We start from the raw sequence: 16,249 nt of genomic DNA on the forward strand, positions 1-16,249 counted from the left end.
TTTTTCACATTTTTCGTAAAACTTTATGGTCATTGAGCACCCCCTAAACATTATCTGATTGGAAAGATTTTTTGCACAGTTAATTACTATGTCAAATGGCACAAAATAAACAACTATGCAATCAAATCCAAGAAAATTTTTTTTGGACAGCCCTAATATATATATATATATATATATATATATATATATATATATATATATATATATATATATATATATATATATATATATATATAGAATATATGTGCTCAGTTGGTAAAGCAAAGCACAATTTTCCACATCCAGTCTTGACAACACAGAAACCTAAAGTAAACCAGAACTCAGTTGAAAGAAGTTGTTCTAAATCTACCTTGCAAAAGAATTTAGTAGAATCAAAGTCTACCTTGCAAAAGAATTTAGCAGAATCATGCCAAAGGACTCTGTGGCAGCTGAAAGAGTTGCAGTATCAGTCATTGCCAACAAGGATACTTCACCCAATGGAACAGTTCGTCTCAGAAGACTTGAGGGAATAGGAGGCCACCCTGTTCCAGTTCTTTCAGGTAACATTGTATTAGATATTTAAAGTTTTAGCTTCATATTTTAAGTTTATGTAATGCATAATAATGTAAAATCTCTCTTAATTATTTCCAATTTCCAAATCTCTCTTAATTATTTCCAACCTTGTTTATGTGCAACGCAACACAGGACTGTCTAATTCTGGTGTGAAAAAGCTGGTCCACAATTTTTACCATTACCATAAATAATATTGGGTCTAGCCCGTAAGGGTTAGTGTTACGGTCATCGAGCACGACTATTTTCCAAATCACAAAAACTGTCACCGCGAAAAAGTTTTTTGTCTCTGGAAGACGCATGAGTTAGTTTTTTACTCATAAGTCAGTTATAAATCCATGCATAGGTGTTTAATCCATCATGGTTTTCTGGAGTATGACTGGGCTTGCTTAGTGTAGTTAAGAGATAAATCTTTTACGCTGGTTACTAACAACACAAAACTCTACTGAATGACATAACCAGCACGGATGTACACATTACACCTATACACCCTTATGCACATATAGCCTTTTTACACCGTTTGCATGCTTTTTGTTCTTTTATAAGATTAACTATCTTTGTTTGAACTCATTCTTATTTAGGTAATATTTTCTTTTAATATAGAGTATGTGGTTGGAATGTTAAATGCAGATTTGTATGTTATGTATATGTGGTTATCATGTGTGATTGAGTTTTCATTTTAGGATTCATACAAATTTATATAAGGGCGATTCTTTTTGACTAGCGGCTTTTGACATGTTTTGTTGATGGACGTCTTTTTGTTATTGTTTTGTTATGGACTCAAAATTACGTTTAATTCGAACCGTAGAGAAAACTTTACTTTTTCGGAAACTTCGATTTAGATATGGTCTCAAAGTTACCTTTAATTTGGACCATAGAGAAGACTTTGCTTCTAAACAATATTTTTCCCACTTTGTACATCGCTTTTATATCACGACTAATATTATTGCTTTATCACCCAAAATAATTTTTTAACCACTCATTTGGCTTAAATTTATCTGGTCTTATTTTAGTATTTAGTTAATCTTATTACAATATTTTTTAATATATGATTTATCCGCTGATTTTCATATTATTACTATTATCAAGGAACTTTTATGCTATATTATCTTACATTCATTACTCAGCTTTGTTTTAATTTTCACAGACACAATTTTCGTCTTTTATTATTATTCGGAGAATTTCTTATATCCTTCACTACAAGTTTAAATCTTTACATTTTTGCAGGCGATATATTTAGGTTTTTTTCCTGCTTTCAAATATTACTTGATATTTAGTTATGATTTTAAGTTGCGCGGGTTGTTTCATTTTCTTACACTTTAGATTGGTTAACAAAATTCGAATGAAGTATCAATGACAGCGTTAGAGTATTTTGAAGACTCTACTATGTTTTATTTTATTTTAAAAGGGTTTTTAATAGGGTATATTGCCATTTGATTGTTTTTTGGTTTATTTGTGCTGGAAGTACCTATGTGGTTTAAATGGTCTTAGGGGAAAATTGATTAATATTTGCTGTTTGCACACTTTAGTTGTTTTAGTTTTGTTTCTGGCGTTTTTTTATTTGAATTTTAATTCATTGTGCGTAGTTTTTTCTACCGTTGGTATGGTAAGTGATTTATTTAATTATTTTTACTTATATTGTGCAGTAGATCAACACTTTTCATATCATCAAAAAAATATTAGTGCTTCACAAATTTGGGTATGGTTGGGTTTTGGCTATTTGTATCCTCATCGAAACGCCAGTAATAATAGACATGACTCTGAGGCCTTTCATTGTTGTATGCATACTTTTTATTTTTTAATGTATTTTTTGTTTTATTTATTTTTTGTTTGGTGATATATTTTTTGTTTATCTTAAATCATTTTAGTATTTATATAACAATTTATTTTTTATTATTATTGTTAGTACTGTTTAGGTGCATTGTCTGTCATATTTATATTTTAAATATTCCTTTATTAATCTTTATTTTTGTCTTGACAACTGTCAAAATATGCTTTGTTTGAAAAATAATTCTCCTTTATTCTAATGTACTTCATTTCTTCCCTCAGGCGTTCACTGCTCGTGTGTGACCATTCGGCGAATTTTATATATGTCAGAATTATATATATATGCCAAAGTTTATAAATAAGTTCGAGTTAAGAAGATTTTTTCTTATTCAATGATGAAGTATATACACATTTAATTTACACAATTATACTAATGTTTCAATGAAAGAAGTTACAGATTGTATTCATGCAGTACAGTCAAAAAAAAAACATTTAAAAAAGTTAAGCAACACAATGACTTTCTATTATTTAATAATAAAAATGGATTTAAAAGGTAGCGTTTTTCTATTTAGAAATTCATCAAATGATTGTTTAATCATTTAATGAATTTCTAAATAGAAGAATTACTAATCATATCATTAATCATTTGATCAAATAACTCTTTCTTTAATGGTTTTATCATGATTTACTTTTAACCAGTTTTATCATAGCATTATTGAGATTCTAAAATACTCTATTGAAATCTAAATAAAACAAAAAAATAAAGAAGAGAGTAGCTGAAAAAATGAAGTAGCTTCTTTTTTTAAAAAAAATTAAAATTACCATACAAAAAATTTTGAAAAGTTTGAGTTATATTTTAAATAGAGAATTTTAATAGTAATTGATTAAACGATTTCTAGGGACCAAATAAAACATTTGAGAACTCTACTTACTGGGTATTAACTGTGTGTGTGTATTAGATAAATGTACAATAAAACTTATAGGTTTTATTGTACATTTATCTAATATACAATAAAACCTTTAAATTACTACCGTTAACAAATCAGCAGTAGAACAAGAAGATCCAAATCCATATTGATGATCAGAAAGTAAGTTTTTAAATTCAAGATGAGAGATTAAGTGTTTGTTAATTAAAGAATCAAAAACCTTGCTTATGATAGTAAGAAGACTAATGGGGCCGTAGTTCGACGAGTCAGATCACTTTCCAGAATTTTTAAAAATAGGGATTACAGATACTGCTTTCCAGCAGGCTTGAAAACAAAACTCTTATAAGCATTTTTTAAATAGTTTCTAAAGTATAAACGACAACTATGGAGAATACTTCTGTAAGACTATAACAGGTATGTGGTCCAGACCACAAGCTATAGAAGAGTCTAAGCAGGAAATCACTCTAGATACAGAAGCTGGAGTGATACGAACGTCAAGCAATGGATTAATCTGCCTGTTGGCTATATCAGGTAGAATGGGACTAGTGGAATGAGGATTTTGATGAAAAGTTCTTAGCAAATGATTCAGCTTTTTTCAGAATTTAACCAATAAATAAACCAGTTTTAATTTAAACCATACAAGAGAGGTAGAATAATAGATTTGCCCTTTTTATTGATAATATTAAAGATTCTCCAGAAGTCATGAGAGCCTTATTTTTGAGATGAAATACGAGACTTCGTGACCTGAGAATAGTGGGCTTTGGTGCAGACAAAACCTTTCTTACAATGGTTTCTAGCAATAATAAACAGACGTCTGTTTTCTGTAGAGTTTTTTTTCTGATAGATATGAAAGTAATGGTTACGATTAGAAATTGCAGCAGCACAATGAGAGGAAAACCATGGAGAAGAGTGAGGCTTGACTTGGAATCGGCAAGAAGGATTAAAAGATTTCATTGCAGCTTGAATTCAAGAAGATTTGTAAGAAGCACATCAGAAGCACCTAAAGGTGAATGTAAAAAACCTGAGCACTGACTAGGATTGGAAACAAGGCTTAAGTCGAGTAGAGAAGGTAAATGATTTGGATTGTCTGGAAAAAGAGTTGGAAGTGATTCGGATTGTCTGGAAAGTGAGTTGACTATTTGTGTTAGAGATTGAGAATGGTAAAAATTGTGGACCTTAATGTCTACAGAGTCACTAGAGTCAAGTGACTCGTGTGATGAGTATTCACAAACAAGAAAAAGTCACCAGCAACAAAAATATTGGCTGAAGGATAAAGAGAAAGGGCTTGGTCAGTTTGATCCGAAATAACATCAAAAAGAGTGCAGTCTTGAGATGAAGAGCAATATAGAACAAAGAGAAAAGCAATAGAGTGAAGTGGTGCTAATTAAAAGCACATAAAAGAATAGTCTATAGATTTAAATCTAGTTTCCTGAAAAATGGGTGAATTCTAACAAATATATATGCCCAGGCCATGCATGTAACTATTGAAGTCTTATAACCATCGAGACTAAGATCATAAGATGAGACAAGTTAACTCAAATTTTGCAAGAGATAAAAATCAACAGAAAAAAAGTTACTTTGAAGACCACGAATATTAGCGAATGATAGATTTAGAGAACTTGGTGATGACAATGGTTTTTTGTGTTTTATAGTTTTTGATACTTTAGTCATTTTTAAATTTGTTAAAGAACTTGACTCAAAGCACAGATAGTAGTCAGAACACTATTTAGTAGTCCAAGCAATTTTGCCTCATTACTATTAATAAACCCTAAACTGTAACAAAGGGCTCCAAATGTGACCTCAACATTGCACATCAAAAGTATGAACAGGGACATCATCCATGCACAACATGGCACTGTTAGTACTCTGATATTTTACAGCTGTTGATTACAGCTGAAAGCTACCTCAGAGTTCAGAAAACCTGACTACCAGCCAGCCTCAGAGCCATAAAACTGAGTTTTAGAGTTGTACCCTCATTAGGAGATAATAAAATGTGTTGCCTAGTCATAAAAACAGAGACACAAGTAAAACCCAATGTCTTTAAAAATGTGATCTAGTGCCAAAACCAAAGACTTTGGGGGTTGTCCATGAAGTATCTAAAGGGGATTAGCAAGAGGAGGAATCAGCAAAAACCGTTCAATAAAGTATGATCAATTTTAAAAGTACGCAAGCTCTAATTTTTTTAAAATCTGAATTTTTTATTAATAAATAAATTAGTATATATAAATATTTTTAAAAAATATTTATTAATTTATACAATTTTTTCTAAATTAAAACTTTTTTAATTCATGAAAAGGAAGGAGGAGTGGTGGGGGCGGTATTTCAAAAGCATACATACTTCAACAGGGAGGAGGGGATCAAATTTCTACATTTATATCATATATAGTAAAAAATCTTACACTTCAACAAAATAATAATGAAAAAACCTAAATGATAACTCCCAATATCATTTGCTAAAGCTTTTGCTCGTTCTCTTGTCTGTGCTGATGAATTTTCTGTACCCATGTAACAAGTCACAAATATCCTATTACATAACTCTTTTGGATCAGTTGGTATATACGTTGAGTCTTTTACAATATCTTGAATATCAGATATTGTCTGTAAACTCCCTTGTTTTATAGCATCACAAACAAGTCTACACATTGATGCAACAATGCATGCAGTTGCAGAACTGTCAACACCTAAATCATTAATTTAATTTTAAATAAAATTATTAATAATAATCAACAATAATTATTATTATACTATACTAAAAATAATTAGATTATATTATCAATAATAAACTCAATCATGATGCATGATTACTCAGTTATGCATAAAAATAAAATTTTAAAATTCACTAATGCTCTTTGCTTTTCATGTTCCTTTTGGTGAATAGATATAAGGTAAAAAATAATTTCAACGATAAATATAATTTAGTACTGCCTTAATGCACCTCTATTTTGTCAAAACAGTAAAATATATCAAAAATGTGGGTGTTTTCACCTTATTGACGTCCTATTGAACTATAAGTTATATCCCAGGAAGGTCAGCAAACTTTAAAAACATTACATTACTGAAATTAGTCGGATGTTTAATTCATCACCAATTTCAACAGTCACCAATGGCAAAAGTCACAACAGTTTGAATTGCAGGAAGAGCAAAGCAGGAATTGCTTTTGCTCTTCCTGCTTTGTAGCAGAGGTATTAAAATCTGTTGCAAGTGGATGTTGATGCTTTGGAAATAACGACTGAAGCTGAAAAGTAATCGTGGCAGGCTTTGACCAGCTCCAAGTCATTTAAAGGGGCATCACATGCATTCATGCATGTGATGCCCCTTTATACAATGCTTGGTTAATGACTTTATACAATGCTTGGTTAATGACTGGCAGAGACTCCTAAAATCAACAAAACAATGGAACATTTGGACCTGCTGTTAGACCAAAGACAGCTTTGAATGTAGCCCCACAGATCAACTCGAGTGCATAATGTCTGCATGCAAACCACAACATCTCTTTGTGTGACTTTTGGTCTGGCAAGATGTGAAATCCATTTGAAAGACCCATGTTCCATTTGAAAGAACCATGCATCATTCCGGATTGATGAATACTGCTGAATGATATTGCCATTTTATTTACATCTTGACCATAAGTCTTTGAAGCTTCTGAAATGATGAACGCTGCTTTTCTGTCACTTACGTTAGAACGGTCTAAGGCTGCTGACATGAGCTTTAGCTGATTGTATACATTTATGACGACTGGTCTGCCTAGGTCACTGCCATTGCCATCAGATTTATCTTCTGAACAGCTCAAGAATTTATCATCAATGGATCCAATACCGCTTTCAGCCATTTCTTTTTTCATTTTCTCTCACTATCTCTGTGCTTCTAATTTCTTATTCCTTTTTTTTCATTATTCTTGATTAGTTAATTCTTCATCATCTCCTATTACATATTTTCTGAAAGACCGCTAATCAATCAAAAACTGTTTATCTTCCTCAATACTCATTAAACTCACTGCACCACAGTGTTCTAAGTCAAAAGAGTTGATTTATTGATTTCTCATATTCTGATTCCTTGGCAGGTTGAGATGCTGTTTTTTGTCCCTTGTCGCTGTTTCTGTAGCGATCAAATATATTTTCAAGCTTTTAAACAACATTTCTGTTTTCTGCAGTTGGTAGTCATGCCTTGCACCAGATTTCACAGACCTTTTGCATTACTACATTTATGGCTTTTTTCTGAGAAACAGAACTTTGTAATGGTGAAAATATACTTTCAACACATCCCAGCCTGTTGGTAAATTGCGTCCATCAAATTCTTTATATGGTTCTCTAATTAAATGTAAACAAGTCTGTGAACGTGTTAGTGCCATAATTGAGTAAACTTACCTGAAAAAGAGATAATAATATATACTATATATGTACAGTATGGAATAAAGCAACAGTATGGAATAAAGCAATTTAAAGCAGTAATCGATGTAATTTAAAGCAGTATCGATGGTATTATATGATCAAGTAGCACAGCTGAATTGAGGGAATGTATAGTGTGTAACTTTACTACTGTAACTAAACCTGGGATAGGGTAGGCCTATTACTCAGCATATTTGAACTTTGCACTAGCAATATACGAGTAATTACTCCTTAGTTTAACAGTAAATTATAAAAAAATTAGTCACTCCACTTCCCAAAAAACTGTATAGTTTGCTAAAACTTAATTAAAATGGCAAAACGTTACTGAACAATATCATTATGGGTGATTAATTTACTTTTGTGGTGCAGTAAATTAATAAACAGCTTGCAAATGTTTACCTGAATAAACATAACCAAGAGTGAAAGAGAACCGATTCTTAATAAATCGAGAACTCGTCGGTCTTACTTAATTCTTGATACATAAACTTTGAATGGATTGAGGCAGTACTAAATAACTTTTAAATTTAAAAATAATTTTCACTTTTTTTTCTTAACACAAAAGGAACACAAAGCTTAATGAGCACCAACAATATGAGCTCTTTAATTTTTAGCATCCACTATGAACTTCTTTATTACACAGGTCAAAAAAAAATTTCTTTTAATGTTGACCCTTGGTCTTACTTTAACTTGATGAATTCTAATTTGACATATTTTATGACAAGGCAAAAATTTTTTGCAATAAACAATTTTATATTTTTCAAAACTTAGATGGTTGACTAAATTTTCAAGGTACTTTTCTAAAGCAGATTTAAATTCATTTATAAATGTTAGGGTATAGCTTAAATGATTCAAATAATTGAAAAACTTAAAATAAAAGTAGGAAACAGCGGAATATATAATTTTTCATTTTTAAGGGTAAATGGGTTTTTATTATATCAAAAAAATCTAAATTGTGCAAGCATGGAAACAAGGATACTGAACCGATGATGATAATAATGATGAACTAAATTAAGACCTGAGTATCAAAAGATATAAATATTTAAAATCATTTAAACTAATTTAATGTAAAAAACAAACATATTAATATCATCAAACTTTTTTTTAATGTTTTTAATTAAAACTTTTAAATTAATTAATATCTAAATTGTGCAAGCATGGAAACAAGGATACTGAACCGATGATGATAATAATGATGAACTAAATTAAGACCTGAGTATCAAGAGATATAAATATTTAAAATCATTTAAACTAATTTAATGTAAAAAACAAACATATTAATATCATCAAACTTTTTTTTAATGTTTTTAATTAAAACTTTTAAATTAATTAATACCTAATAATAATTAATTTTTTATAATAATGTAATACCATTAAACTTTCTATTGATTTATAAAAAATAATGTAAACTTTAGTTTTGAAAATGATTGCAGACAAATTGTTTAATAAAGAATATTTATTTGGAAAGAAACTTTTGTTTGTCGCTCTTTCTTTTATCTATTTTTTTATTCATCTGGATTGATGCTACAAAGGTAGTCTTCCATCATGTGTTTGTTCTGATCTCTTTGGTAACAATCTTCAATTGTCTTAAGATCTTGATGAAATTGCTCTCCTTATTTGTCACTCACATCTCCAAGACTTCAAGAAACTAGTAAAGATTTCTATTTATGTAACAAAGTTTTATACTTATTAAACATTCAAGAAAAAAGCTTTTAACATTCTATCAAACAAATCTGAATAGTTTTCAGCTTTTTTATTTTCAAGAGAGTTCTCGCAACACCCACAACAATCATGTGGTTTTCTCCTATCTATCTATTCTTTTAAAAAATTCTTTATCATTTATAAAGTGTCAAATTTGTGACCCAGCAAAAAGTTTTTTTATTTTTTAATGACCTGGTAATGTTTTAACTAAATACTTTAAGTAAATATCAGTTTTCAGTGCTTTAAAAAATCGTTTTATGAAACCAAGTTTAAGATGGAGTGGTGGAAAAACTATTTTAACTTCTGCTGACTGTGGGTTTGTTCACAGTATTTGGCATGCCTGCTGTGTGAGTGTTGTAAAACGATCATTCTTTTTGTATCCAGTGTTGCTTTTTTTCTCGACTTGTGTAAATAACTTGGAAATTTATTATAACTTTTCTGATGACCATGGAGGAAGTTAACTAGTTTCCATTCTGTTAGATTATATACAAAAATACCTGACTGTAATAAAAGACCTAAAACATCATTACAGAAAACAAATGAATGGACTTTGGAAAAATGGAAAAAAAGTTAACAAATGTTTCCTTTCTTGTTCTAAAGTAGGAAAGTTTTGCAAAGCTGTCAGAAAGGTTCTTTTCCTTTAACTGAGAGGCTAATAGTTCTGCTGCTTAGAATGTCCTCACACACTAAAATTTGAGAAATCTCCTAAAACTGATATGAATGCTTCCATTTTTGTAGCAGACATACTTTTTCATCATCTAACAAAAGTAAACCTTTAAAAATTGGAATTGGAATTTTTTCAGAATGTTGAATTGGTCTAATAGCGGAAGGGATGCTGGAATAAACATTAATTGTTGCTTTAATTTTCCAATACTATAGGTATTGACAACACAAATATAGCAGTTTATCTGTCCACACCATGGGGACTCCAAAAGGGAAATTTTTCTTATCTTTTGTCTAATCTTGAAGTCTCTCTTTGCAACTACTTTTTATCTTAGTCATTAAGTTTAACATCAAAATACGCTAGTTTTAAAAATTAGTAATTTTTTGTCTTTGTCTTACAACTGTATAGCAGCCATAGATATAATAGAATGAGTAGAATTATGTTTACACCTATGTCAATTTGAAGAAGCCATCATATTATATATTTGGTTTAGAAGAAAAACAATGTCATGATTACTATTTCATCACTATTTAATAAAAATGCCGATAAAAACCTCATTTTTGAAAAATTGAAACTTGCAAAAAAAAAACTAGAGCTTGCCAACAAAAAGTAAATATAGATTTGAAATCAGCATTAAAAAATACATAAAAACCAATTTAAATATCTCATCCGACAAAAAAAAATATTTTTTTTGTAGACCTGTGTTATCAATCATGGTGAATAACTTTTGACATTTGCATTTGAAGACTGTTTCAGATAAACTTTTCTTTTTTAAATGTTTGAATAATAATTCAAAAACAAAAAAAATTATAAGCAAGCAAGATATATAAAAAATACAAATACAAATTATAAAAAAAAAGCAAGAAAAATCTTTTCTTCATGCACATATTTTTAAATTAAGTTATAGAGCAAGAAAACGGTTGTCATAAGACTTGAAAAGTTATAGGTTTTATGAGTCAGGAAAACACGACATAGGAGAGATTTTCAAAGCAACAGTGCTTTTGAAAAAAAACTAGATGACTAAAAATTTTTTAGATATTACAAAATTTTTAGAGCATGAAGGAACAGATAAAGTAAAAAGATGCAATTTTGTTGAACAAGGAGTCAATCAAGAATGAGTTTTGGTTGATGGAAGATAATTTCTTTGAGCAGCAACCATGCAAATATTTATAAAAAGAGAATGAAAACTTTGCAACGATGGAGAGAGGCTTAAGATAAGGTAGATAAGCAGGCTTAAGATAAGGTAGATAAGCAGGCTTAAGATTGGTAGATAAAGCAGGTCCAACTACATTTACAATGCGTTTTCAGACTTTGTCTAGAAGAGGAAGAGCATTATTAGAAGAGCCAGCCCAAATATGATAAAAGTATTCCATATGAGGAAAACCAGAGATTTGCAAAGATAAAGAATGGAATCAGGAATAACATAATGGCAAGAACAATACAGAGAAGCAACCTAAGCAGATGTTAACTTTGCAATTGATTGAATATATGGTTTCCATGGCCAGGGTGAATAATAATTAAAGAAGACATAGAAAAGATGACTCAGTAGAAGAGCTGCCATTCAATAATATATGAATCTCTACAATATTGAGATAGTTGCTTGCAAGAAGCAACTGGGCTTTTTTGGAGTTAAAATTCATGAACCATTGCAAGCCCCAAGCTGTTACATAATCTGATCTCTTAAATTTAAGATTGGCTGCCTGTTCTAAGTGATCGAAAAGAAAAGACTTCAAGACAGAAGCATAAAGTTGAGTCATCAGCAAATAGAACCACTTTAGAAGTAGGATTGTCAGGAAGATCAATAATGTAGATAAGAAACAAAAAAGAACCAAGGATAGAACCTTGAAGTACTCCAAAAGTTACTGGAAATGAAGAAAAGAGTTGGCCTTCGAGAATTTAATAATCTAAAAATTTTCCCATGTGAAGTAGGTTTATAGAGAAGACTAGTCTGAAAACTTTAGATCAAGAGCAATAAATTTTGCTTTGTCGCCCACATCTAATGCATAACAGAATCTTTCAGTCACAGCAGAAAAGTAGTATAAAAGTAATAATAAAAGTATAAAGTAGTAGTAGGTGAGTCAGCTGTAGTAGTAGTAGTAGGCAAGTCAGCTGTAGAGCAAGAAGATCAAAACCCATATTGATTGTCATAGGATAACTTATTAGGTTGGATGTCAGAAATTAGTTGATAAAAAACTTAAAGACATTGCTAATAATAGAGAGAAGACTGATAGGAGGATAGTTGGAGGGATTAAAATGTTCTCCAGAATTTTTAAAAACTGCTTGCTTGTTATGCATTATTGTATCAAAAAATAAAAAATACAATTTACAATATAGCATTAAAATAAATAAACAAATTATATTAAAGTAAATTATAAAATGAAATAAAACTTAATTATTAGTAATGCATTACAAATGCGTATTCTAACAAACCTGAAATAACATAAAATAAGATAGTTAAAATTGAATTCAATGTTAAGAATGTAAAGTAAAAATACTTACCACCACTGAGTGGTAAAAAAAATCCACCCATTCCGCTTCTTCTTAAATAATCCCACAACCAACAAGCTGGTCCAAGCGCAATCTCTTCTTCTGGTTGATAAATTACTGGATCTATAACAGGACTGAGTGGAGCAAAAAAACTGTTTGAAACACAAAGACAAAAATCAATGTCCAGCTTTGAATACTTTTGGCTTAAAGACGTTTTGGTGCCAAACTGGGAACTTCTCCGATAGAGACTAACATCTTCTAAATCAATTGTTGAAGAGACTACTTCAACTTCATTTAAAGAAAACTGTTTACCTTGTCCTACTAATTCTCCATTCTTAAAAATCATACATGGTCCATCATAATATAATCGTTCTCCATCACAACCCTTGATAGCTGAATATAAATAAACTCCACCTAACTAAAAATAAAAAGAAATCAATGTTGTTAACTGTAGTAATACCTGGCTATTGTACCCTTTTTCTTGTAAGCTTGACACAAGTTATCAAGCATACAAGAAAAACACTTATGTCCAACTTTACTTTAAACATCATTATTCTACTGTAAAATTTCACAATTTTTTTTTAAATTATTTTGTGTTTTTGAATATTTAACAAATCTTATTCTCAAACACTAACAACTAAATCCTCAGTCCGAACAACTAAATCCTCAGCCAGGACAACTAAATCCTCAGTTTGAACTAGGGTTTTCAATCCAGATATCTGAATATCTGATTATCCGTTTATAATCTGTTTTGACTATTTGAAAATTTTTTTTTATCTTTTATTAAATTGCCTTCAGTTTCTTTTTGCTTACTTTATGATTTCTATTATTTTTTATCATTATTTTAAGCTACTTTACTATGTAATAACAGTTTCCAGTCTGTTTTAAATTGGTCATGCAACAACTTATAAGCATATTTAAATAAGTATTTAGTTTAATAAGTGACTTTATACTCAAAATTTTAGAATAATATTTCACTTTAAATATATTAATATATTAAATTTATTAGAAATTTTTAGATTTCTAAAACTTTAAAAGTTGTAGTAATGTCAAAACGATCTGAAGTTTGGAACCATATTAAAAGAAATGAAAAAAATAGAGATATTGCTTTCTTTAAGCATTGCAGTAAACAACTAGGATGTAAAGAATTATCGACAATACCACTTCACATTTTAAACATTCATTAGGTTTTCATAACTTCCTTTAGCCTATCTGCTACTACTAAAAATTCATTAGAGCTGTAAACAAAGTGAGCCATCAGACAACAGAGCTGTGAACAAAGTGAACCATGAAAACCCTGAACCATCGACTTTGAAAAAGTTTAAAAGTACTTATGCTGACAATAATATAAAATTATTTAATAAAACCAAAACAGAGAAAATTTTATCGTAATGTGTAGAGGATGGTTTTTTCAATGAAATCTATAGTGAAATCACAAGCAATTATTGGGTATATTAGAATTAAGGGCTTTAATTTATTAAAATTATTAAACTATACAATTATTTAATTTATTTAATTAAATTAATGGGTGCATTGGAAGTAAAAGCTAAAATTCTTACTATTGTAACAAAGTGCATTTAAAAATTTTATGAAATAAAAAAAAAAGAAAAGAAACAGTATTATAAAGGATCTAAAGGAGAAAAACATTAAATTAGCACTAACAGTTGACAAGCAGGCGGATAACTCTATGATATGTCAGTAATTTAATGAAAAAATTTGAAGTTTATGTATTGACATTAGTTCACATAAAAAGTACATGTAACAAACAAAACTATATGTTGAATATGAAATTGACATTAAGTTAGATATAATATCATTTAGTTGATTAAAAAAGAAAGTGTACAATTAGTAAAAATTAATGAAACTGTAATTATATTCAATTTTATATTTGTTTTGAAGAATTTAAACAATATGTTTTACATTTTTTTTTATTTATCTGACAGTCATACATATTTAATTCATTTTAACAACCTCTTATACATAAAAGAAAATAAAATAAATCTTTAAAAAACAATCTGGTGGATTCAATTTAAAAGAAATACACAAAAGTATTGAATTCAACAAATATGCATGGTTGGTTATCCACTTGAAGACTATAGTTCTATAGTGTCAGTCACCAGCTCTCTGTGTATTACTCGAGATGTCTACAGACTTTTTAGGTTCATCTTTTTTAAGATTTTTCCAAAGTGTTAAAGCACCAACTTTTATATTTATTTTTGAATTTGATACTTTTAATTGAATGTTCGGCCTTGTTAAGGTATCACTTGAAAATGATGTACAATTCATTTTAAGTGTTTTTATATGTGCAAATAAATTAAGTAATAAAAGCAGCATTTCAAAATTTAAGTAAAAAAAAATTACAAAGTGCAAAATTAACAATTAAAACTGTTAAAGTTTTTTGGGCTGAAATTCTTTGCAACTGTTAAAGTTTTTTGGGATAATCTAATATAAAGCTGAAATTCTTTGCAAGCAGGAAATTGTTAAAAATATTATTAAGCTACATGACAAATGGAGAAAGCTTGCAAAGTGTAATATAAATATTTTCCAAAAAAAGATTTACTCATTCAAGGCTTTAAACAAACAATAAATCATATATTCAAATTGGAAAAATTATGTAAAAAAAATGAGACCAAGTACAAATACAGAAAAAGGTTTTCTGGTTTCCTGGTAAAAAGTTTGAAAATAAATTTATTTTAGTAAGTAGTCTTCCAAACTATGAGGAAGGTTTTATCTATAAAAGCAATTTAGTCAAGTACAGGACATTCTATCTGTAAAGGAATCCTAGAAGATTTAGTAATACTGGAGTAAGAAACGGAGATGCAACTCTTCTTGAGGAATGCAAATCTATAAATTCTGTCTGGCATGCCGCAATCATGCTTTAGAACTGGTTCTTGGGTCATTTTGGAAAACTTTATTTTAAAAGAATGCAATATCTGATGATTATATAGAGTTTTAAAACTTTCAAAAAGAATGGTATCAAAAAGAGCGACATCAAAAAAAAAAACGGCATCAAAAAGAACGAAAATTCTCTTAACCTTAAAAACTCTTTCTTAAAAAAAAACAAATGAAACTTGTAAAAGAGGCATCAAAAGCTTGTGATTCCCTGATTAACAATATGTGTTATGTGGTATATTAAACAAGTTGTGTCCATAACTATTTTCAGATACTTACAAAGTATCAAATTCTTTATAATAATACAAATAAACATATTGAAACAATATTTCTTTCATTTAGGACAAGGTTGTACAAAATGAAGTATTTAATGTGCTGGAAAATCAATGTTGTAGGAAAATTGCGATTTTGAAGTTATTAAACTATACAATTATTTAATTTATCTAACACAATTTAAATAATTTTTTTATAACATCTTTTTATAGGATTAAATAATCTGAATTACAAGACAGTTATTTTAATGGAAACATAAGGTTTATAACAAATGTTTAAAAGATTGTTTGTGGTTGGCGTACTGTTTTTTCCATTTGCCTTCAGTTAAGCCAATATATTGTTTATCAGGTTTATTTTGTGAGAAAATAATACATTTTTAAATAATTTTTTTTTGATAAACATCTACCATTCATAGAGCCATCAATTTTTCTGTTTGCAATTATAATTTTCAATATTTTTTTCTTTAAAAAATTCACTTTTATTAATTTATTAATTCTTTCCTTATATTTTGTACAGCTGTAACTTTAATAGTAAAAATTGTTTCTGTTAAAAATTTTGTGCAATTTATTAGTCTGAAGAAATGTTGATCTATTAAATAATGTTTTTCA

At 29.2% G+C, this 16,249-nt stretch overlaps 1 protein-coding gene across 1 annotated transcript in view; it reads right to left on the minus strand.

The window, feature by feature from the left end:
* Positions 1–16,249, minus strand: part of LOC100211195 (glutamine-dependent NAD(+) synthetase) — a 56,276-nt gene that overhangs the window by 23,025 nt on the left and 17,002 nt on the right. Inside the window, exons 5-6 of the mRNA XM_065796498.1 lie at positions 12,489–12,894; positions 5,669–5,923 (exon numbers count right to left, since the gene is read on the minus strand). Coding sequence (XP_065652570.1) covers positions 5,669–5,923; positions 12,489–12,894 — 661 coding nt within the window. The remainder of the gene's footprint in view (positions 1–5,668; positions 5,924–12,488; positions 12,895–16,249) is intronic.

Source organism: Hydra vulgaris, chromosome 04, assembly GCF_038396675.1.
Source record: "Hydra vulgaris chromosome 04, alternate assembly HydraT2T_AEP".
NCBI classification, from domain to species: Eukaryota; Metazoa; Cnidaria; class Hydrozoa; order Anthoathecata; family Hydridae; genus Hydra; species Hydra vulgaris.